General features: G+C 35.1%; 7 protein-coding genes across 10 annotated transcripts; 4 read left to right on the forward strand and 3 right to left on the reverse strand.

Annotated features, from left to right (window-relative positions):
* Positions 1-214: 214 nt before the first annotated feature.
* On the forward strand, positions 215-5274 carry Bma-acs-19 (acetyl-Coenzyme A synthetase 2, putative; the record flags this gene model as incomplete). 4 transcript variants are annotated; one of them, XM_001900888.2, is made up of 14 exons in its annotated part: positions 215-308; positions 913-1031; positions 1362-1470; positions 1634-1764; positions 1936-2178; positions 2399-2476; positions 2814-3046; positions 3424-3568; positions 3732-3881; positions 3957-4148; positions 4296-4443; positions 4528-4688; positions 4840-4960; positions 5138-5274. In XM_001900888.2, 14 exons carry the CDS (start codon positions 215-217, stop codon positions 5272-5274), a joined length of 2061 nt encoding a protein of 686 aa, XP_001900923.2. The 4 variants fall into 4 exon arrangements, with proteins under 4 accessions (XP_001900923.2, XP_042933607.1, XP_042933608.1 ...); XM_043077673.1 differs by lacking the exon at positions 215-308 and having other exon boundaries at positions 948-1031; XM_043077674.1 differs by lacking the exons at positions 215-308; positions 913-1031 and having other exon boundaries at positions 1413-1470.
* Positions 5275-6137: 863 nt separating this feature from the next.
* Bm7424 (Uncharacterized protein) lies at positions 6138-8160 on the forward strand (the record flags this gene model as incomplete). Its single annotated transcript, XM_043077676.1, has 7 exons — positions 6138-6217; positions 6417-6621; positions 6891-7034; positions 7120-7221; positions 7345-7460; positions 7593-7770; positions 7849-8160. The coding sequence occupies 7 exons, from the start codon at positions 6138-6140 to the stop codon at positions 8158-8160; spliced, it is 1137 nt and encodes a 378-aa protein (XP_042933610.1).
* A 504-nt stretch (positions 8161-8664) lies between these two features.
* Positions 8665-9265, reverse strand: Bm7164 (ATP synthase lipid-binding protein, mitochondrial precursor, putative; the record flags this gene model as incomplete). Its single annotated transcript, XM_001900890.2, has 2 exons — positions 8665-8964; positions 9224-9265. The coding sequence occupies 2 exons, from the start codon at positions 9263-9265 to the stop codon at positions 8665-8667; spliced, it is 342 nt and encodes a 113-aa protein (XP_001900925.1).
* Positions 9266-10056: 791 nt separating this feature from the next.
* Bm7165 (glycolipid transfer protein, putative) lies at positions 10057-11377 on the forward strand (the record flags this gene model as incomplete). Its single annotated transcript, XM_001900891.2, has 4 exons — positions 10057-10189; positions 10447-10630; positions 10881-11040; positions 11186-11377. The coding sequence occupies 4 exons, from the start codon at positions 10057-10059 to the stop codon at positions 11375-11377; spliced, it is 669 nt and encodes a 222-aa protein (XP_001900926.2).
* A 1457-nt stretch (positions 11378-12834) lies between these two features.
* Bm12998 (F-box domain containing protein) lies at positions 12835-15195 on the reverse strand (the record flags this gene model as incomplete). The annotated part of the gene is made up of 7 exons (XM_001900892.2): positions 12835-12996; positions 13120-13339; positions 13469-13609; positions 13704-13813; positions 14012-14132; positions 14781-14908; positions 15094-15195. 7 exons carry the CDS (start codon positions 15193-15195, stop codon positions 12835-12837), a joined length of 984 nt encoding a protein of 327 aa, XP_001900927.2.
* A 473-nt stretch (positions 15196-15668) lies between these two features.
* On the forward strand, positions 15669-16845 carry Bm17415 (Uncharacterized protein; the record flags this gene model as incomplete). Its single annotated transcript, XM_043077677.1, has 3 exons — positions 15669-15688; positions 16244-16277; positions 16687-16845. 3 exons carry the CDS (start codon positions 15669-15671, stop codon positions 16843-16845), a joined length of 213 nt encoding a protein of 70 aa, XP_042933611.1.
* An 802-nt stretch (positions 16846-17647) lies between these two features.
* Positions 17648-22441, reverse strand: Bm4636 (Goliath protein, putative; the record flags this gene model as incomplete). Its single annotated transcript, XM_043077678.1, has 8 exons — positions 17648-18060; positions 18258-18333; positions 18612-18812; positions 18893-18974; positions 19171-19350; positions 19709-20049; positions 20222-20425; positions 22379-22441. The coding sequence occupies 8 exons, from the start codon at positions 22439-22441 to the stop codon at positions 17648-17650; spliced, it is 1560 nt and encodes a 519-aa protein (XP_042933612.1).
* Between the last annotated feature and the right edge of the window lie 1624 nt (positions 22442-24065).

Consider the following 24065-nt stretch of genomic DNA (forward strand, 5'->3'; position numbering starts at 1 on the left):
AACTCGATTATTGTTTATATCACCTTGCAGGTTAAATGATGGTTTGGTATCACATGTGACAAATTTGATGACAAATTTTGTTAAACTGATGGTTGTTATTGTGATTCGATAATTTTGGTAAAATTGATAACTGGTTTTTTTAATTCGATAATAGAATTGTTTGTAGATACTGTACTTACTCGTCTGATTCACTTCTCCAAATTTGATAGCAACAATGTCGGATGCTCGGATCAAATTTGAGTTTCCTCAAATGTCTGCTGTAAAAGAGGACGAGGAATGGTTTGTCCCTCCGGCACCTATCCTTAGTGGTACGATTCATACTTTCTACATCTCTCACTATTATTGTTAATTCTTAATCGAACTGTCAGCGAAATAATGAATTCTATCTATTACGACAAAACATTTAAACAGTTGGGTCGGCTTTCATTTTTTTCAAACTCATAAAAATGTGTTTTATTGGAAAAATGGATCATTTCTTAAAGACTTATCATTTCCCGGGAACTCAGCACTGCTAATAGCCACACCATAATTATCATTTTTCTCTTTTTATTGATATTTGAGATAATCTTTAAATGGAGTACAGGTAGTAGTAATACTGGAAACAGTAAAGAAAAGGGAGAGTTTGAGAATATATGTTATGCAAAAGCAAGTGAAGATTCTCATTCTCTTTCATACCTTCTAGGTCACTCTATTTCGATGACAGAGAATGTGTTTCTCACTAATCGCTTCTGAAGTTATTTCTTGAAGCGTTTTAGATGATCGCTGTAAATGTGTGATCACAAATCTGATGTGATCTAATCTAAATTTTTTTTCGTTGTTATACTCATAAGGTACTTTTTGGAAACATTAAATTCCAAAGTAATTTAATCTTTACATATTACTTTCTACCACTTATACATGTGAGTCTTTTAGGTGCTCATGTCACAGGAATTGATTCTTACCGGGAAATGTATAACAACTCCATCAATAATGCCGATGAATTTTGGAGAACAGTAGCTAAAGAGCTTTACTTCGAAGAGACGTCCAAGAAGGTCGGTCATTTGCTCTTTTTCTCTCCGAGTGCATCTCTTTGAATAACTTAAAAAATATGAAATGGAGCGAGGAATAATTATTGTTTGGTTTTTTTGTAAGCGGTGAAAAATCATTGTTTGTTTATTTTCCTTGTTCATTTTTTCTGTGTATTTCGTTCTTTTTTTTTTTTTTGGTAAAGAGGATAAAAAACCTGACTTTGTAAGCACAAACTTTAATCTTTTCGATATTGAGAAGAAGTCTGTTGTATCTTCTGAGAGGTCGGAATTCAGTAATTAACGTTTCAAGATTTTAGTGTGCCATTGAAAATTTCACTCTAAACGATTATTTAGGGGCTGGAATGGAATTTCGATTGTCGTAAGGGGGATATTTATGTGCGCTTTATGGAAGGTGCAAGGACGAACATTGCATATAATTGCTTGGAACAAAACATTAAGAAAGGTAAGTACATAGTAAAACTGGAAATTAAGAAGTACTTAAATTTGATGCACGGATCATTTATTTGCAAAATATGAATATTTTATTCGTAAAATGATTTCATATAGATGAATTGAAAAATTGATAAAGATATCCTTAAAGTTTCTTATTCAAATCAAGATTTAAGGATATGGCTCTCGCACGGCGTTGTTGTGGGAAGGTAATGAGCCTGGTGATTGTTGTTCTATTACATTTCAAGATCTGTTTGACAAAGTCGTCGTTTTTTCTGCTATCCTGCGATCTCATGGAGTTAAGAAGGTCTACTACATAATTTCTATCTCTTGAGATTTGTTAAATTTTAATTATGCAATGTGATGCAGTGTGATATGACTTTGCGTTTGAGACGGTGGCATTATCGTCATTCAGGAATGCACTGAAGATAGCTACCGATATTGTTACTGGCCTTTAATTTTATTGTTGTTAATTCAGGGCGATGTTGTGGTGATTTATTTACCGATGATACTTGAATTACCGATAGCAATGTTATCATGTGCTAGAATCGGTGCTGTTCACGCGGTAGTGTTTGCTGGATTTAGTGCTGATGCTTTGGCAGCTCGAATACGTCAAACAGAATCCCGTATTCTGATCACTGCAGATGGATATTATCGAGGCAAGAAGCTTGTAACACTAAAAATGATAGCTGACGATGCTCTTGCTGAATGCAATGTGTCGGTAAGTATATTTTAATGGCTCGTTTAACATACGACGCATTTAAAATGCAATTGGACTCATTAGCTGAACTGTGATAAATTCTAAATCCCAAACAGCTGATAAGTAATGTGCTAATCCTTCCTCAGTGCATTATATAATTGCTTGAATTGCTTGAGTAGGAAATCTGCAGACTGTTATTGTTGATTATTTGATGTTGAAATTTATAATGTTAATATTTTAGGGTAGACCGGTGGAAAAAGTCATTGTTGTGCAACATTTAAAACGTGTTCGGAAACCGGACAGTACTGCTTCCATCGACGTAAGTTTGATTCTTTTGTTGTGTTTCCTTAAATATTGCATTTTGGTTATGAGAAGGAAACTGTTGCAAAGTGAATGAGTAGTTCAAGAATATGGAAACTGAGATTTACACTTCTTGATATCTGAAAGTATATTTCTATGTGTGTTTTTCGTAAGGCAAAATCGGATTTGTTTATATTAAAATCTCAGTTTTGGCACTTGTTCATTCCTTTTTATTTCCTTAAAATAAGTTTTATTTTTAAGGTTTCCTTACGAATCACTAACTAAAATACTTCTAAGCAAAGTTATGAACTTGTAACCTTATTGTTATAATATGTTGCTATATTTTTCATTATCAGGTCAAATTAGATCCAAAACGGGATGTTATATGGGATAAAGAAATGGAACGGTGCAAAGGAATGAATTCTGAGATAGAATGGAACGATGCAGAAGATCCTCTCTTTATTCTTTACACTTCTGGTTCAACGGGTCGACCAAAAGGAATCGTGCATACTACTGCTGGTTACATGACGTATACCTATGCTACTGTCAAATTTGTTTTTGATGCTGATCCAGAAAGGGATATATATTGGTGAGTCCTAAATTGGATATTTTCAGTATAGATTAAGTTGAAATGAAAGAATAGTTACTACATAATATTTGATGATTTACTGTCTGAAATGTTTCAGTAGTCTTGAAATTGTGAAAAAAGTAAAAAAAAAGAAAAAAAAAAAGAAATTTATTAACTGTTCTTGTCCGTACTACTATTTATAATTAATTTTGATTTTTTTATCTAAGGACACATTAAGTAAAAGTGAAATAAGGAAGTCTCAAAACTTCGTATAGCAGCCTGAACTGTTTCAAATTGAAAAGGTAAGAAATCAAGAAAAAGTCACCAATATAAATCGAAATCAGGTAATCTTGCTTCCGATTTTCATTAAAATATATTTTTTTGATATATATTTTCAGGTGCACAGCTGATTGTGGCTGGATTACTGGACACTCGTATCTTGTGTATGGGCCACTTCTTAATGGTTTGACATGTGTTATATATGAGGGCGTACCGAGTTATCCAACACCATCACGGATGTGGCAGATTGTAGAGAAGTACAAAGTAAGTCATTAATTAGTGATCGATGCATTTACTGTTGTTCTAATGTTTATTGTAGTTTTATATCTCATTTATTCAGTACTCTGCAGTAGTTCAAAACCATTAATCAGTAGAACGGATAAAACAGGGTATAGTTCTTGTTCGATGTGACATTTTTTTGTTTTAGGTTACAACCTTATATACTGCACCAACAGCGGTGCGTGCTTTGATGGCTTTTGGCGATCAATATGTTACACCGTACAATCGTTCATCGCTACGTTTGCTGGGATCAGTTGGTGAACCAATTAATCCAGTAGCATGGAAGTGGCTGCATAAGGTACTTAAACCATCAGTTTTACTCACTTAAAATTTTGTGTCGTGGAGGACTTGATGAATGAGGTGCAAATTTCAGGTTGTTGGTGAAAGTCGCTGTGTTGTTCTTGATACTTACTGGCAGACAGAAACAGGAGGACATACGATTACGCCATTACCGGCAGCAATTCCCTGCAAACCTGGTAGTGCAACACTTCCCTTTTTTGGAGTAGAACCGGTTATTATTGATGAGGAAGGTCGAGAAATCGAAGGAGCTGGTAAAGGAACTTTGGTGACTGTTTCATTTCTGCATTAAATAACATGAGCCAATTTTACATGTCGCTATATCATTGATATTTTAATCCTTTTTCATTTCAGTGAAATGCATTTGGTAAGATACAACAACTGCTATCTGAATGTTTAGTTGTTATTGTTACAGTGTTTCAAGCGAGCTTGGCCCGGTATAAGTAGAAGCATTTTGGGTGATCATGACCGATTTATGAGCACATATTTTTCGCCGTACCCGGGCTACTTTTTTACTGGTGATGGAGCACGTCGAGATGCTGATGGTTACTACTGGATTACAGGTGTAACTTGGCAACTTGTTTTGGCATTGATGGGAATTTGAGATTGATTAAATAATTTGATTTAATAATCATTTTATGTTGCAGGGCGCATTGATGATCTTATGAATGTATCAGGTCATTTACTGTCTACTGCTGAAATTGAGTCTGCGCTAGTTTCGGATAACGATGTAGTGGAAGCAGCTGTAGTTGCGGCACCGCATGACATCAAAGGCAGCTTTCCATATGCATTCATCACATTACGATTGGTATTTTTTTTTTTTTTTTACAGCATATTCCGTCTTCAGCATCTATCATTGTTGAGAAAGTTGGAAAGGTTCGACTGTAATCCAAATGAAAGACTGAAAATGCTTTCTGCTTTCATCCTCTTTCCTCTAATGTATCAAGTAATTTTTTTAGGGCGTAAAACTTACAGAAAGAAAAATTGAGGATCTGAAACTTTTGGTTCGAAAAAAAATTGGTGCGATTGCTGTACCAGACGTTATACAAGTAGCTCCTGGACTACCTAAAACACGATCAGGTGAGTAACATCTGTATCTATGAAGAAGAGAAAGCTGTCGAATGAAGTAAGATAGCTTTGCTCTTGCTTTGCGATGAAATAGAATAAAAGTAAGAATTCTTTGCTCTTTTATCTGCTTAAATTGTCTTGGATTAGTTTATCAATTAAGCTTCTTAAATTTAATATTCCTATTTTAAGGAAAGGTAACACGTCGTATATTACGGAAAATCGCTGAAGGTGATAAGGCTGCAGATTTAGGCGACACTACTACACTTATTGATGAAACGGTTATTGCTCACTTGTGGAGTGGTCGATCAGAAACACGGACTGGTTGAGAAGGAATGCTAGCAATAATGGAATAATTTCGAAATTCTCTATATTGACTATTTTAAGATTATAAAAGTTTATGGTGTATCGCTATTATCTTTGTTGTATTAAATTTCCATTTAATTACTTGATTTAGTTTCATATTTTTCCTTCTTCCATCAATTATTTGAAATCTTTGTCCTTTTCTGTCCATTTTTGGCTTCTATTTACACCATAACAGTATATTGACAAATTGGAAATACATTTCATTCGAGTAATAGTTTTCATCCAAAATAGTAGTTTCCGTCGATGTTAAGCTATTTAGTTATTTGACATTTCTGTGTTTGTATTTTTGCATTCATAATCCATTCCAATAAAGAAGCATGCAGTTGATCGTGAAGAGTGTTCAATCGTTCATTGAAGCTTTTTGTGAGGAGGAAAACACAAAATGTCAATTGGAAATTGTCGCTGACTAAAATTCACTCACTGACTAGGAAAGAAATCGTTTTGGGAAAGAAAGGAATAACGAATTTGATCGTAGCCAATTATCATGTTTGCAGATCAAATAAGTGAAGTGGATAACAGGTAATCAATCATCAAATAGTGCTATGGAATCTTTTAATGAGCCCAATATATATTTCTAAATTCCTGCCAGATACTTTAAATTATGTTTTGCTTCCCTTTCTTTCCCGACTATATTTGTCGATGAATGAAATGTATTCATTTCTTATAGCCTCATCAAATATTTCTTATCTCTATAACAACTAAGTCGTCCTGATCACTTTATGTCTTTTTGTTTTTTGATTACAGACATGAAATGACCATTTGATACAACCGTATCTTTAGATTTGAATTCTTCAAGTGCATTTTTAAAGGCAAACCGCTAATCTTAATGGCTACTAAAAATTTGTCGTATGAATGCATCGATGCTTGGAAAAGCAAAATAGAGAAGGAAGCAACTCGAATTTACTGGTAAAATGAATTTATTTGTGGCAAGAGCCCTTCTAAGCAGAATCCTTTAATTACTTTTATGTAATATAAATAGATGAATGATATTCATAGTGTAATGATCTAAAGAAATAAATCAAAGCAAATTTCTGAATGTAAATGAGAGAGGAAAGAACAGTTCTAGCAGCTAATAAACAGATCATCCAACAAGCTTTGCATTTAGGATCGGTAATTACTATGACAGTGAAGTATACGACGATACAGAATTAAGTGCTGAGACGGTGGACATTTTGGTGAAGAAGTGTGCAGATGTGTTTGGAAGATTTCAGCTGAAAGATAAGCCAATAGTGCTGTACTTACCCAATGTTTTACAACTTCCCATTGCTGTACTGGCTGCGCTTCGAATAGGACTAACCGTTTTACCTATTGTAAGAATATTTGCACTAATTCATAATTGATGGTCAGTTACATGATCAGTGATTTGTGGTAAGTGATATGCTACAAAAAAAAAAAAGAGAAAAAAGCGAATGTACGTATCGATAACAAACTATAAGCAACCATTGTTGCAGACTGATGCCCAAATATATATTTTACTTTTTTAAAATATGTCTCCTGTTGAGGTTAGTAATTTGTGAAATGCTTCAATGAAATGATAGCACTTCACAGCCTAACTTTTAATCATGTCATTTTTACTAAGAATGCCACGAACGAAAATATCGAGTGTTTACGTGATATAGTGAAAAGTAGTGGTGCGGACACTGTGGTAACAATTGATGGTTTCTGGATGGGTACCCGATTGGTCAGAACTAAAGAACTTCTGGATGCAGCAATTACCGATATTGTATATTTTATGTTAACCATAATTAACGTAGATAAAAATTATTTAAAGGATTACCGTTAGCAAAACCATATATGACATACTGCAGGCAATACAACGTGTACTTGTCATACGACACGTAAGCCCTGACGAAGGAATACCACCGCCACAAGTGAATTTAATTAGCAGACGACCTTACTACATGTACAAGGTATTATACCTACAAAATTATGTAAACGTTAAGTGAAATATCAGAGCAATTGTTAATAAGCTTAACTTATCCTGATCTCTGAAATCCCTGACAATTAATTTTTGTTATATTGCTGCATTTTAGGTTGCAATGAAACAAAAACGAGATTGGTGGTGGAGTGGATTCTTCCCGAAAGCATCCAATTCTTGTGAGCCGAAAGCGATTTCCAATGAATCTATTACATTACTTCTGCCTACCATGTATCTTAACAGTGGAAAATTACGTTTGCAACGATATCAACGCATTACTGCATCATGAAATGCTATATCTCTGTTCTGTGTATTGTTTCGCTTCTACTTTTTTTTTAAAAAAAAACCGCCGGAAATTTCCAGAAATGCTTCTGCTGTGCTCTTGCTACCCATTTCGTTGGAAAGACTTCAAACAGAAATCACTCATATTCAACTCGCTCTACATTCTGGTGAACACAGTCTAATCATTAGTACAAGAAATATTTTCCATCAGATTATCTGTACTCTGGCAGCACTAAGAGTGGGTGCCATACCGCTTATTGTAAGTTTCCCTTAATAGCTTAAAACTAACCTCACAAGCAACTTCTGAAGCAGGAATAAATTTGAGCTAAATTTTCAGTATGAAAGCGACATTAAGCATCCGGACCCGTCAAGAACTTCACAAATCATATACACTTACAAAGTTAGTTCATTAAATTTATCCTCTCATCTGGTTTTGGAAAAGACAAAAGCCTTAGCTGAACCGCATGACAGTTCTGCAACTTCGGTTTCGGAAACGAGGTCGCCAAAACTTAACACTGTTCAACTTGGAATTTCAGGTAGCAAAACTTTTGATGGCAGAAGAAGATCTACATCTGTTGATGGAATACAAACAGTATGTAACCTTCTGGGATTTGAAAACCCTCAAGGAAATCCTGGTCCTTGGAAGTAACAAATTATGCGAGCAGGCGGAAGAGATTTTCCGTGTACCCTGTAGAAATATTGACCTAACATTAAATTAACAAAATGATATACCTAACCAAAATTGCTAAATCAGCCAATGTTATTATTCCTTAACCGTTTCCCTACTATTTTCAATAAATTAATTTTTTCAATGACTGAATAAAATAAAGAGCACCAACCAAGCACCTCAAAATCTCCCTCATATTATTTATTCTAATTATATTCGTCCTAATATTACACCTATCAAATCCAACAAAATGCATCCGAAACAAAGTGATAAACATGTTCTTCTTTGAGCATTAAGAAACCTAACTTTATAAATATTCGCAGAGTGATCAGCATAATATATCTACCAATGGCATGCATTTTAACAAATAATGACATGGTAGGTATGAATACTTTTCTAATATTAGGGGGCTAATTTTTTGCAATTTTCGAAAAACCATTTTCTTAACAAATCTAAGTAATTAATCTTCACAACAGTAGCGAAAACTTAAAATGCGAACAAAATACAGAAACCCATACAAAGGCAAAAAAGGCCCATAGCCTCAGAAAGAGCAAAGCCAAGGATTGCGTACGAAAAGAGCTGGTTTTTCGCGGATGGATTTCGAGCGTAACCGATAACAAGAGAACCGAAAACGTTGCCGATACCAGCACCAGAACCTGCTACACCAACTGTTGCAGCACCAGCTCCAACATACTTTGCTGCACTATCAATGTCGCGATGCACTGAAGACGTTTGCAAACTACGAACTAATACTCCGTTATTTGAACGAAGCAAAACTGGCAGCATCTGTAAATATTCACACTCGATTCCACAAGAATCATTTCATTTGTAGGTATTCTTTCTCAATTAAAAATTTCTAAATAAAAGGTATTGATAGGTAGTGTTCAAGTTTTTCTATACGATCAGAAGACATTAACATCTACTAGTTAAAGTTTTCGATCATTTGTTGCTACCAACCTATCATGTGGTAAATGTAACAGCTATTTACTCATCTTTCTTCAATTGTTTTTTTCAAACTTGTGAAGTTAGGTTAAAGTTAGCTTACCGAAATACGAACTGCAGAGGTCGAAAGTCGTTGGCAGTACATACTGAAGAATTTTACCAAATTTCTTGGAATTCAACCGAAGCAAAAGAACCTGTGAGAGTTAGAGATAATTGAATGAGAAATGAAAAGGAAAGTAATAACGAAGGCTTGATATCTGCATAATCAAATTAAATAAAAAATCCATGTCAAAACATTCTTGAAACTAGATCACTTGAATAAAAGGACAAAGAAAAAGAGAAATCATCTCTCTGTGTCAAGGGTACAACCAGGCAAGTTTATATATTCGAGAACTAATAGTGAGAGATTTTAGGTCGTTAAGAGATACATTTCACGATAAATAGAGAATATATCCTATGGCAAATGAGAGACAGCACCTTTCGGAGTGAACAAAGGACAACAAAAAGACCGTACCCCAAGAACGCCCCAAGTCTGCCACCACCGCACAACGCCGCTTCACAACTACTGTACACTTCCCAAGTACTAGGCAAGCGTTGCGTGTTTAATGGACCGCCTTTTCTCGTTAAATACAGTTTATCAATGTGGAACGTAAGTTTCATAAAATTCGTCGTTGCTTGAGAGAGAGATTGTGGTGGGTGTTGTGAACTTTGTTATCGTATACAGGCATCACTCAATTCTACCATGCATTTTGAACTATGTCAACAAATCTGCCAGTTTTTGGTTTCAGTTAATAAAAAAAGCTTTTGTGATAGGTAAGTTTCGTAGGTGGCGTCTTTGACGTGACCTGCTAGTGTTGAGTATTTTGCGCTTAATAGTACTTATCGAACTCTTACTTAAACTGATTAAGACGACCAATTTCAGAAGTAGTAAATCAAATGAATGCAGTGGTGTCGGATGAGGTTGCCACGTACTTCTCACATCCAGAACAGATGTTTCCGGAAATCGAAAATGGCAAAGTTCCAACCGAACAGTTCCTTAGAGCTTGCCAAGGCATAGCTGATTTTGTAGGTAAACTTGACATTTCTAGTTTATATATTCTATATATTGCTATATTGCTTTCCTATATATAGTATATATATAGTCTATATATTGCTTTCCCATTATGTTGCATTCTTTTTTCGTTTTAAACTCCAACTTCTAAAACTTCGCTTTATATACGAATCAGTGTGAAATAATTGGTGTGTAATTGCCGTTGTGAAAATTGAAATAATTACGATCAGTTACTGGGTGAGTAATCGAGGGAGTTTTCAAAGTTGCTATTTCAGGTTTTCTAGGGACAGCATTTATTCCGATCAAGAATGATATCAGCGGTAATGTTGCCAAGGTTAGAACAAAATACGAAAGTGGAATAGACAAATGCAAATATATCGAGGATCTAATCGAAGATGATCTCGCTAAAAATAGCGGAAAAATGGGCTCAGCCACCGAAGGGCTATTATGGTTGAAAAGGTTTCATTAATTTCCCTTCAGGTTGCATTTTAGTTGAGCTTATTGACAAAACCAAATGCAACTTTTCAACTATGGATTTTTCTTTAAGCAGGCGAAAGTAACAATTTAGGAATGTATGCTGGCTTGTGCATTATTGTATTTTATATAAAGTTTGCAGTGATTTTCTCGTATTACTTTGTTTGTGGGAAAAAAAAGGACCTTCATCATTTAGATATGTTTTGTTCTTACTGCATGATATCTCTTTTTTTAGAGGTTTAGAATTCATGCTTGAATTTTTGTCGGAAATGGTGCAGGTGTACCGATCTTCAACAGACAAAACAAAAACTGACAATTTAACTGATTCTATCAACAAAGCTTATAATAATACGCTCAAAAGGCATCACGGGTTTATATCAAAGCAGTTGTTTAAGGTAAACTTGCGGCTGGTAGTTTTGTTTTTAACCTCATCTGTTCCAGTTATATTAACAAGTAATATCAACTATCTCAAAACGAATAGTACCATTCTTCCTTGTGATTTTTGCCTTCAGTTTCTTGTGTGATTTTATGCAATCTCAGATCATTATTTTGGCAGCTCCAACTCGGAGTACCGTTTTGAAAGCACTTGCCGAAGGAGGAGAAGGTATGGACGATATATGTATTGATCATGTCGCAGCACACCTCGATAACTTCAGGACTAACGTAACTAGTATTGTTAATTATTATATCACCAAAAAATTAGACACTCCGAATCCATTGTTGAGAAATTAATGAGTTAACCCCTTTGTTTAAAACCAGACATCCCTTGGCTTAGAGCCAGACATTTTACTTCTTTTAAGTTATATGTTGTATGCTTCGTCATTTTACATTGCTATAAGTAGAAAGTGCTATACGAATATACGTGCCATAATGACCCTCTTGTTTTGATTTTACAAAGAGATTGTGTGTCCTCCCATTCGACAAAGCGTACGGCCCTACCCACCAAATTCATTCGTACACCAGGCATATTGATATCATTATTCAAATTGCCTTATTAAATTGAACCTAATAATGCAGACCGATGCTTATGTCCCGTCTACAGTGAAGCATAATGTTATTCCAAATATCTGATAGACTGCTGATATACCGGTGGTTTTTCATCTCTCTTACTCGTAACCTTCGAGAGATTTTATGATGTTAAATTTAATGATACGTCAACTATCCCGTTGCTTTCTGTATGTGTGCGCTAAATGTAATCTTAATCTGCTCATTAAATCCCGGTGCTCGAAGTTATTATTATTATTTGCTGTCCACATCAGCGAGATCCATTATTGACGATTTTTCGTTGCACACATCCCGATTTCTTATATTTTATTTCTACAATTTCAAATACAGCTTCACTGGATGAGCAAATTTATTTCTATGTGCGGTCTCGAAATATGCATGGAATGTTCATCCGTTTTTATTCTTTCCCATTCTAAAGTAATAAGCTCCATGATCCTCTTTATTTCATGATAGTCCTAGTCCTATTTTCTTTCACTTGCTGGAAACTAACTACTGTTATGGGTCACATGTATTTCGAATTAATTCACAAGCTGTTGTAAATTAATTCGAAATACGCGCGATTAATGACGCTTATGCGTATATATTCATTCATTAATAATTGTAATTTCGTACTGCAATCGATGCCAAAGATAAACACTTTCTTGTCGGCTTAACAAACATGCAGTATCACTTTTTCACTTGATTCTATAAATTTGAACATATGAAGCATGTAATTGAAACTCTTAAGTTGTAAGAGCAAATCTGTTTCTGAGTAGGACAATTAATTAATGCCAATTTCAAGTTTCAGCATTTCCAAGCTTAAAGTGATCTGGTAGCTTCTAGTTTGTATGCTTAATGTACAGTCTTCCTCATTTCACATATCTCTAACTGTGATTGTCAACTACCGACTAGAGAGAATGATTAAATTTTGTTCTGTAATGCTGAGAGATTATGGCTATATGAATGCAGAAGGCATGTAGTACAAAGAAGAAAAAGCACGTGTGCAGTGCAGAAGAAAGAATCCGTCTCATAGGAATACGTAACACAGAGAACAAATGCTTGGTAGAATTTTCATTAAACTTTAAGGACTAGACATCAAGATTATGTGTCACGTCAAACATGTGCTCAATATGGTAATCCGTTGCTTAGCAAAAAATAGTTACTGGATTCTTTGAAAGTGGTAGTTGTACATCGATAAGTAGCAATTAGTTTCGCTTTACATCCTTCTTGGGTAATGTTGTACTGGATTTTCTTTTCCCTAAACGTTTCATTTTTCCAGACGGACCTGCAGGAGGTGAATTTGGTTGTGACAGTTCTTCAACAGCTTTCAATTCTTTTATGAAGTTGAACGAAATTTTTGAACTAATCTGAAAAATAATCTGAACTAAATAATAAGGCATGAACCAGAAATCGTTACTGATAAAAGATAAAAAGTCCAGAGACTAAAAGTTCAATTCATCGAAAGTTTGGTGTAGTAGAAAAGAAATTACTTGATGCATGCACTCAATAATATTATTTATAGCTTTGCTTTGTTCACGTATCACACGATCCTGCTCAGCGATTATTCGTTCATGCTGCTTGACTTTCTCATCAATCCTCCTTTTCCATTGGTTCATCTTTGCAAAATCACCAAAACTACGTGTCACTGGAGTATTACTGCTCCTGCCTATTACGATATTCGAAGGGGATGTACTGCATAATGAACGAACACTAAATGAAACTCACTACTTCATTCAAAGAACAATAATGCAATAGAAACAACAAAATTAAAAAAAAAAAAAAAACTACACTTATATGTACGATATGTCTGAGATAATACGGTAATACTAGATGATATACCTATCACTCAATGTTGCAGACGAGAAACTGTTAGGCAGAGATTCCAATGAGTATCGAGAATGAGAACGACATAGAAGACTCAAAGGATCTCGAATACGTAGAGCTGGTGCAATCTGTTCTTCGAAATATTCCATTGCCATACTAAGAGATTTAAAATAATGAGATAACAGCAGTAGTAATTACGATATTTGACAATAACCATCATAATTTCTGACTATATTTTAATAAAATAAACCTCGAATAATCCCGAATATCTCTTAAAGATTCCTGTGTTTCCGGTGGTTGCACTCTCCGTTTAACACAACTGTCCAACATACGCAGTACGGAGAAACCTTCATCCAAAACCTGCATGAAGTGTGCATAATAAACCAGTACGAATCAACTGAAGTGATGCACCCGGATTAAAGCATATTTTCCTTGACTTTTAAAGAGACCAGTCAATACTGTCTGATATGTATTTTAGCTAAGAAAGAAGTTAACGGTACTTAATAAAAAAGGATCCCTTTAGAATTACAAAATTTAGCAATCATATCTCTTACTTACTTTGCCAGCTATAAAGCAACAAGAATCATTGTCGATATACTTCCTGAATGTCATAGAAAGCAATGCATAGCGTGTTTCCAACGCTGAATAAACCTCATTAACACGCGACAAAGTATGTAGCCTTAAACATAAAAGGTTATATTGCTTCCACAAAAATGAACGCTTGCCATTCGATCCCACCTTAACAGAGAGATCTCTGTTCTGAAATGAAGGTAATAAAAGCATCGAACATACAGCAAACAACCTACCGAATACTAGCAACACAACTTTCATACACCTCTTATCAGCTAAGCTCTGACAACTTTGTAACGGTGCAACGAATGTTGCACATTTCTATAACAAGAAACCTTAAATTACTACTGTATTGTATATCATCACAACAGTTAAAAAGAGAAGAATGCACTGTTAAATTCAATAAAAACTACATAAATTTCCATGAACTTAAAACATTAAAAACGTTATCGAAAAAAAAATGTATCAACTAAGTTTATTTCTCTCTAACCTAACCAAGCATACTTCACAACCACTTATTATTGTCTATACGTATGACTAGTTTGCAACCACCAAAAAAGTGCATTTGGAAAATTATTCCATATTATCACTTTTCCATTCTTCATAAATGGAAGACTGAACCATACTTCAATTACTGATGCGTCCTTTCACTGATCATTTTTACCTCAAACGGATAACCTATTAAGAATTTTTCCTTACATAACAACAGTGCAAGTGAAAAACCCAATTATCCGAATAAAATAACAAAAAATAGTACCTTCGCTGTGACTCTCTTTTTGGTAACATCTTTTTCATTCGGCTCATTGCCTTATCCAGTTGCTCGCCAAGCCGAAAAAATGAATTATTTAGGATAGAGCGTGCCACTACATCGAAACTTTTGGAAACCTGGAATGAAATAAATTTGTACAGGGAACTATTCATTACACATAATCGTATATTTTTTTCGTGAAATGAGACATGGATTGGATAACTGTTCCTTTTCGACTACCCATCAATACTCTCTTTTCTCATGACTGTAACAGATGGTTGCATTTTCAGTTCAAAAAATCGAAGACAAGAAATTCACTAACGGCTCTTAATAAACTGATATCATCGTAGGAAAGGCAATTCATGATGTATGTGATAATCTCCACCGGAAGTGTATCAAAAGTAGCGCTTGCAGGTATCGTCATGTTACTGCATCCTGACTTTATCAATGTGCTTGCCATACAAATTATATGCCCTGAAATGTAAATTTTTGTGAGCAAAAGGATATAATCTCGAAAGTTCCCAGAAACCTTTCATTCAATTACACTTTGTAACAGATCCGATCGTCGTTTTATCATGACCGATTGGATGATGGACAATACAATATCAACGATTTACTGAAGGAAGAACATGATGAGAGCCAAAACATGAAACACGGAAAAAAAAAAAAAAAACTGAAAAAGCCACATGTGAAACCCTTCCCTGCCTGACCTTACCTCCCGTCCTTAACCGGACCCGACATCTCGACTCGACCAGACAGTACTTGTACCTTTATGAGGCTCTGATTCATTTTGCGATGATTGAATGGGCTGAAGGCACGTCTCTGTTTGCGTACATCACGTAATTCTAGGTACTTATATTTCAGGTGGGACGTCGTCCTGCATATGTGTGGTCTATTATGTGGCATCAGTTCCTGAGGTATGTTACTTGTAGCTTTCTTTAACGTTACTTCTTCTCTCATTCCTTTTTACTGCCCATTGAAACTGTGGTTCACGCAGAAGACGTCAGCTTTAATTTATTTACTCCATGCACTTAAACCATAACACGCATCTTAGATGATGCAGCACGTATTGCACGTCACCGTGATTTGCATCATTGACGAAAAGCTGGCATTACTGTCAGCTCCGTGTCGAATATTCGTCTCATATTTTTGCACAGATGACGACGCACTGAGTGAACTGCAGTACGTGTGCGTGTGTCCTTTATCTGCTAGATAGATAGATGGCCATACAAAAGTGTTAGTTATTGCAAGTATAAGCTACATCTCTGCCAACTTTTTCATCCAAAATTATGACCAAATCCATTGTTAGTATATTTCAACATTTGGCGAATTCGCCTTATAGTTGTAAAAGCATGAAGTTAGTTTTTTAATGTGAGAGGAAAAGCTATTCGCATTTCCTATCTTTTCGAATATATAAAATGATTTAATTCATTTATCTTCGAAGTTTTAAAGAAAATAAGGAGCATTTTCAGGCAATATTTAAATCAAGAACATGTGATTCAGAAGGTATGCAATTTAACCAAGAAAGCAATTTGAATGGTTTATTATCTATTTTATCATCATAATCATTTCTGAAGTTCTATTAGTTGTTCTACTATTCATCCTTCGTTTCCTTCGTTTTTTTCTGAGTATATAAAATGATATGATCTGATGGCTTAATTATCTAAAAATCCGCAGCAGTCACTTCAGTTTTTTGATTTATGAAGTGTTCATCGCTATGTGTCTTTTAAAGAATTTGTAGTAGGTTTGTCAGATCGGAGTGCGGAAGAAGAAGGACAAAGTGGTAGGTTCATTTATTTAGCTAGAAAAGAGCAAGAATCGACGCAGGAAGACAGTAAAATTAAATAGAATTTGAATAGATAGCTTTTTACTATTTGTGGTCCTTTTTTATATTTCTCTTAATTTTTCATTACAGTTAGCAGATTCAAAGATAATTCGCTCAGCAGCACGTTTTTTTGTTTCAACAGTGTATGGTATGCGTGCATCAATCTTTCGGGATTTTTGGAAGCGAATTGAATTTTTCTCGAGGACATTCGGTGAAGAATTCAAAAAGTCACTGACACAGAAGAAATAATTTCATTCATTTGCACATATACAATAGAGTACAATTATGTCATATTAATCACAGACTATATATTGTGCTAACTGTAAATATGACAAATCAACATTGGCTCGTTTCCCTTTTGCGATTTTAGCTATCATATAGATTTGTCATTCTAGTCCGATGTATTTTATGTCACAGTCATACTATTATCATTGCTTGATTCTCCAGCAGTGTATTTGTCAGTTTTTGATTTCATACGTTCTTTTTTTCACAACTTACTGAATAATTTCTGTTAAATATTGAGGTGTGCAAGTGCACCAACGAAATTTAGTACCTCTCTCAGATATCAGATTTAGTAACGAAAGGAATAAATTTTCCAGCATCTTCGAATATTGTTTTGAAAAGACCACTCATGGGATTAGGTTAAATAATTTTTTCTTTTATTCCTCCTTATAATTGTATAGGATCAAAGGAAAAACAACTTGGAATTCTTGCAAGTCTTAAATTAGTAAAATTTTTTCAGCTATCTGCTGATCTCATACAATTGCTAGTCTGTTCTATTAATGAAATTTTAAGAATCCTGACTCAGTTCACGAAATAAGGCAGCATAACAGCAGCTAGCATGGCAAAAGATTGCACTTCAAGATGCATATCGTCGAAATCTGTGAAATACGATGCATGTGGGAATAAAGCCCATCCAAGACTGAAGAATATACATGAACGCATATCATCTAGCAACGTTATCGTCTTGAATTTTGCGAATTTAATCACTTTATAAGTTTCTCCATTGGGAAGTTTATAGTTTTGGAGATAAGAGATCAATAAAAAATTTTCAGAGCGATTCAACACTGGCTAAATAACTGCGCTCTGGTTTGATATCCTGTGAGTTAACACGATTTGTTCTGAGTTTCTGTTGTAAGCAGGAATTTGGTCGTGTGGGTGATACTGGAAATGAAGATGGAGTGGGTTCGGGTGAAACCGCTAACATGGCTGAAGAAGTATCGTGACTTGACGATGTGACACTTTTGGTAGGTATCGGTGAGAAGTGAAATGGTGTAAGTCCGGAGCCGAGTGTATTTGAGCTGAGTGTAGCTTTAGATTCTTGTTTCTCAAGTGGTGGCATTACTTGTGACAGGGAACGTGAACGAAAATGTGCAACATTTACGACGTGAGAAGCAGTCGATGACGGCCTCCGAATTTGCCATGAGACCCGATTCGGTGCATTCATTTCCTGTGCAGAATTTGCTGCAAAATAAGTAATGAATTAAATATTGGAGTTATGCATGTTACTTAATAAATGGTAACAAAAGGATTTTCAAAAAGTCTTAAAAAACAATTCATTAAATAATTTACTATTCCGTTCCTAGCATGAAAATACAGCATGTTGTTTATCTGTTGGACGTAGAACTAAAGACAAAAATGGGAAGGAAGTTTAGACATACCGGTCATTTTTTTTCCTGAGGGGAGTACTGTCAGAGGTGTTATTGAAAAAGCATTCACATTGGAGCAGTGCATCACCTGAAATGATATGAGATGAACGGATAAGAAACGGAAATCACCGACTAATGGAAGGAAACATTCTATGCAAACGGAGTGCAGGCCACTGAATACTGAAAGGAGATTGACTGATATTCCGGCCAGTATATGACTAGTACGTCCTGAATCAAAAAAGTTTGACTTGAGCGCAATTGTCATGTCTCATCAAACATATTGAGCATCGAATTAGTATGCAAATTTAAATTCTATAAAAATGGAGCGATTTTTTTCAAATCTGAAGTATCCCGGATGCTCTTTACTTGAACAAGTTGTGGTGAAGTTGGCGCATTGGTTGTATGCTGCACTTCGGAATACCCGGCATGTGGAAATACGGATTCAGATCCGGTTAATGAGTGCACATCGACGCTCAACACGTCTTCATCCCTTGGTGACTGATGAATGCTTTCTCTGTGTGTGTTGTTGGGTGTACGTCGACCCATCGATACGTAGTATCCAAAAGCCTTGAAAAAAACCGAATTCAATTATATCTTTGAAGATACTACAATCAGTGCATTCAAGAAGACCGGAAGACCGGAAATACCTTCAGGATATCGCTTTTACACATTGGACAGGTTCTGTGTTCTAGAAGCCACGGATCAACACATGTTTTATGGAATATATGCCTAAAATTTTTCACTTTCTGTACTTTTTGCATTTGTATACTTTTTGTGATTTTTAATCTTTTGTACTTTTTGTCTCCATTAACGATACAATGAGAAAGTTCAACGTATCATGCAAAAAAAATTTTAGTCAATGTGAAAGAATTTTAAAACTTTCAAATGAGAAAGCACAGCAAGCAATTACGTGAAAGCACTTCACCTACACGGAAGCGAACGAATAATATCACCAGCTCGATACGGATCGATGCAAACCGGACAATCAGTGTCAAGCTCTTTGTCTCCAACTCGAATAGGTTTCGTTGGAATACGCGTCAACGCTTTTTTAGCCGCATTGAATAGCCGTCTTTGAAGACGGTCTTTGGCATGCGCATAACGGAATCTAAATTATAAGCGTAACGAACAATTCAAGGCTTGAGGAGCAGTTGAATTGAGGACCATTCACTTACTGAGATTTCAAGAAATGAATATAAAGTTTTATCCGTCTACGTTGAATTTACGTGATTGGATGATATTATTGCTACTACTGAGCAGTACTGTAGCAATGGGTAATCTTGCTGTCTTTTTATTAATAAAGGAAAGAATAAGTTGAATCACTTATCAGTTAAGCTACTGATAAGCATACTACTTTAAGCTTTCTTCTGCTGCTGCTTGGCACAAGAATCAAATTTCATTTGTCATTAAAAATAAACAAACGGTTAAGATTCATTAAAGAGAAGGAAATGGAAATGAAAGCTAACCTTTGTACATAATAGAAGATAAGCCAAGCAAGCGAAATGACCATTAAAATGATAAATGAAATAGAGACAAAAAGGACGGAAGTCTTGGAAAAACTGCGCAAAGCGTCTCCGTCACTTGCATCTACAATTTGACAGTCATCCAGGGCGATCGGTGTTTCCTCCTCGAGGAACGCAAAACGTATCTTGTCATCGTCGATGTTGCTCACTTGTCGATGATTGATACCACGAATGACAACGATTAACGAAATCTCGATATCTTTTAGCATCCGTTTCAAATACAAATAGATACTGCTCAAACCGGTCGGACATTCCGTACAATTCCCACAAATTGTTATCATTTGCTATAAATTGATTGATTCTTCAACAAGACCTGATTTAAGCTTTCATCACTATGTAACTAGCTGTAGACATATGTCTTGCTCAGTTCAGAACCAAACAGGTTAGCTTGACAGTAGATGGAGATTCTAGTTGTATTGTCGAGATCGTATTCGAGAAAAGTGGTTCGAAAAGAACCTGATAACCGGTAGAACTATACGTCGGATTTGGTCTGGAAGTAGTAGTAGTAGTAGCCAACCGACATATATCGCCACCCACAATTTGATCCAATGGTACATAGACTAAGCGACCGATTGGTAGAAGATTCGATCGGAATGGTGGAACGAACGATAATTTATTGAATGTTGCGGCGCCGCACTGCAACGATTGCTGCTGCGGAAGCTGCAACTGACATTTGCTTGCGATTTTTGATGAAAATTTAAGATAGAAAAAAACTGATTTTCTCTTTCGAATATTGAACCAGTTCTGTTTTATAGCAAACAAAAATTCATAGCTCTCAAAAACTGCTCTATTTTGTTATTTATTTTTGTCACTTACTCTTTAGTTTTGAATAATTTCTCGACTCGTTTCAATTAATCCAATCTTTATCTTTCAATTTAAAAAGTTCCAATCTTCTGGATGAAAATGACTACAAAAATGCTCCTCTATGAGATGACAGCAAACTTAAAGATCATTTTAATTCCAAATGTAAATTCTTCAGCTATTACACATCTTGGAAAATCTGTATGGAAAACATTTTCAGAGTGTTTTCTGTTTGAGCAAAAATTAGAGTAAAATGTGAATTCACTAATTTCCAACTTTCCTAAATTCAATACTACATTTGTTCGATTCTGCTTTCCAACACTACAATTTTACTGTTTAAATGCGATTATTCGAATCAATCTTATATATTGTTATTTCGTTTAAACATTTATTGCTGTGTGTTTAGAGCTCCATAAAATGAACGAGTTTTCAAAAAAAAAAAAAAAAAAGAAATGAAATTTGTAATTTTAATCCATTGCGAAAAACAATTTTAGCAAAAAAAAAAAAAAAAATTTTGAAGTTTTCTCTTCTGTTTGACCATGTTTGTGTTTCTTTTGACTACTTGTTATTTGTTTACTTATTATGTAAATATTTCCAGCTGCAAGTTTTTGCTCATTTCAAATTCTCCTAATTCGATCACAAGATGAAATCACAATATGCTAATATATAGGAATATGTGGTAATAATTTAAAGGTATCTCTTAAAATATATCACTTTTCATCAACAAAGAACAAATTTCGACAGATTTCTTGATCCATTACATTTGAAATAATTCTTGAAACCTCAACTACTAATGTGTGACACGATTAATCCTTGGTAGGTTTAAAGATTTAAAGCGATGAGAAGAGGAGCAGAAAGACATTTCATATCCTCTGCATCTTATTAAATGTCCCAATTATGCTAAATGGTGAGGTTGAGGAGGTGACAAATGTCATTCAGCCTTGCAACGATGTCTTCTTTCTTCTCTTAAAAGGATTTCTCTGCAAAAGCGAAAACACAGACTGATAATTAGCTCAAACGATAATCTATGCCAGAATCGATCTTGCGATCGTCAGGCTGAGACATTTCAATCTAATTTGAATTAGATACCCACTGATTAAGTTGGTTACTGTAGCAGTGGACCAGAAAGTATCAAGCAAGTATGTCGAAGGATTGCAAATATTGCGACAAGCAGCGGCAGTGCGTCAAGGTAACAAGCTGTGTCACCAGGAACGCTACGGTGGCACCGGTAGATTAACCGAACTTAGGGCGTTGTTTTTGTGCTAGGACAGGTCACCTCAAATGAAGTACTGTTGACAGAATCTAAAGGCAAAAGACGCCAAGAAGAGCGCTCAAAAAAAATAGTAAAAGACAAATTTTAAATGATTGAAAAAAGAGTCGTCAACAATATACGAACAAACATCCCACCTGCTCGCATCATCATTTCTCACTCGCAATTTTTCAAATGTTCATTTCAAAATAATCGGACTAATTGAATAAATCAAATAGTTTCTACTTAGCAAGCAAAACATTATCCACCAGTGGAACGAACTGAACCAAATGATGGTTTTTTTTTTTTTTTTTTCAGAAGAAATGAGTTCATCCGGGAATTTTAGTCAGGTAAAATTGCATCTGATGAATTTTGTCCGTTAATGAATGCAAGTTGCTGAAGCATGAATTACCTGTAATCTAATATACCTTTCGGGCTACATCAAAGAGCTATGAAAACCGCTCACCCTGTTGTCCACTGTCATTTTTCATGTGTACAACAAAAAATTTGCATTTCTTTCTCACTTCAATTTAATCAAATCAATAATACCGTCATGAACACACCTCGGAAATAGCCTGAAAGATAGAAAGTGCCAAAATATAACAATGCCATGGCAGCCACTCCATCTAGTTGAATATTTCACTGCAATCTGCAAGTAGTGCAGGTGTCATCGGTTGTAGTGAAGGAAGAAGCATTTTTGAAATCAGTGAAATGTGATCAGTCATCCGATCAATGAAAGAGGAAGGGAATGTGAAAGGTTTCAGTTGCACAGGATGAACGAAGACAGGAAGGGGATATGTTCCGCAATATTGCACAAATAATTATTACTGTCCGGAAAATTCATTCAAATTTTAAATGGAACGATTGCTGAACTCATTCTAATTTCTAACTCAAGGATGTGTTTTTTGAATTTCAAATTCAGTCAAACGTTAAAATAAATTTGTTCCTACATGAAAAGGAAGGAAATTAAATGAAAAGTGAAATGAGGACAACGTAACGGAACTTGATAGATCAGTAATACTTTATGTCTATCTCTTTATAATCATCATTATATTCTGTTACCTTCGATTACTCTCGAGTAGGATTTTCTCGGAACGGAATAATAGTATCCAGAATGTTGGACTAAGTATTATTCAGTAGAATTATCATAATTAATTAATTTTCACTATTTTTATCCATTAGTTATAACTTTTACAGTTTCATCCACCTCATTTTACAATCGGTGGTCCTTTTTACAATCGGTGGACATCCCATCCATCCGATATGTGCAAAAATTCAGAGAATGAATAACAGCTAGAAAATACTATATGTTGAGAAGCTTTCTCTTCTTTTCAGGTCTGAAAAACAAAAAGGTATTAATGAAGCAAAGTGACACGAAGTGCTTCTCCTCTCCGCCATCTCATCTACCACCCACAGACTCCTATCGATCGGGTAAATATTATCCATCCATCCATCCAACCCTACCACTACTCACTTCACACTGAAAATGAGCGTGATTTAACGACACATTTTATTATTTAATAACTAACACAGACTTACTTATCTGTGTATGTGTGCATGTGCATGTATGTGTCTGTGTGCGTGTGCATGTGCATGTGCATGTATGTGTGTATGCTTATGTTTACTTCAGACAAGTTAGCAGGTCGTCAAGTCTTTAGTGATGATATGTGAAATGTCTCGCAAGGATACGAATGGACAACTCATAACCTTGTACTCATTTATACTTATAGATCTACTTTTGGCATTTCCAGTTCAATATAAAGAGTAGAAAATGCACAGATGGCTTCATTTGCCGAATCGTCTAATCCACGCCATCTAATTTACTTAACGATACTATTGCAAAATGCTGACATAAAGTTGAAAGAATTTAAACTTTACTGAAGTGATAGTTTTGCAGTTTAAAATTAATGAGAAAGTGTTGGTCTTTGCTGAAGAAGAAATACTGCGATTCCAAATATTCTTCAGCTGAACAATGACAAAGCAGAAATAGAAAAGTTTAAATTTAATTTAATTAGTACTAGAATTGTTAGCCTTTGTTGGATTAGTGTAAGAATTGTTAAAATTGAAAGGGTAAGTTTTTCTGACTCAAAAAGCAACAACAGTACATTAAGTAAAGACAGCTAAATAATGTCACAAAATGAGGAAGACACCTTGACCTTGAGGACATACATATATGTGGGAAGTAAATTTCTCGAGTCACCGAAACTTAACCTTGGACAAGATAACAGAAAGTGAGTATATTATGAGAGC

This window comes from Brugia malayi (genome assembly GCF_000002995.4).
Source record: "Brugia malayi strain FR3 genome assembly, contig: Bm_v4_Chr1_scaffold_001, whole genome shotgun sequence".
Classification (NCBI taxonomy): Eukaryota; Metazoa; Nematoda; class Chromadorea; order Rhabditida; family Onchocercidae; genus Brugia; species Brugia malayi.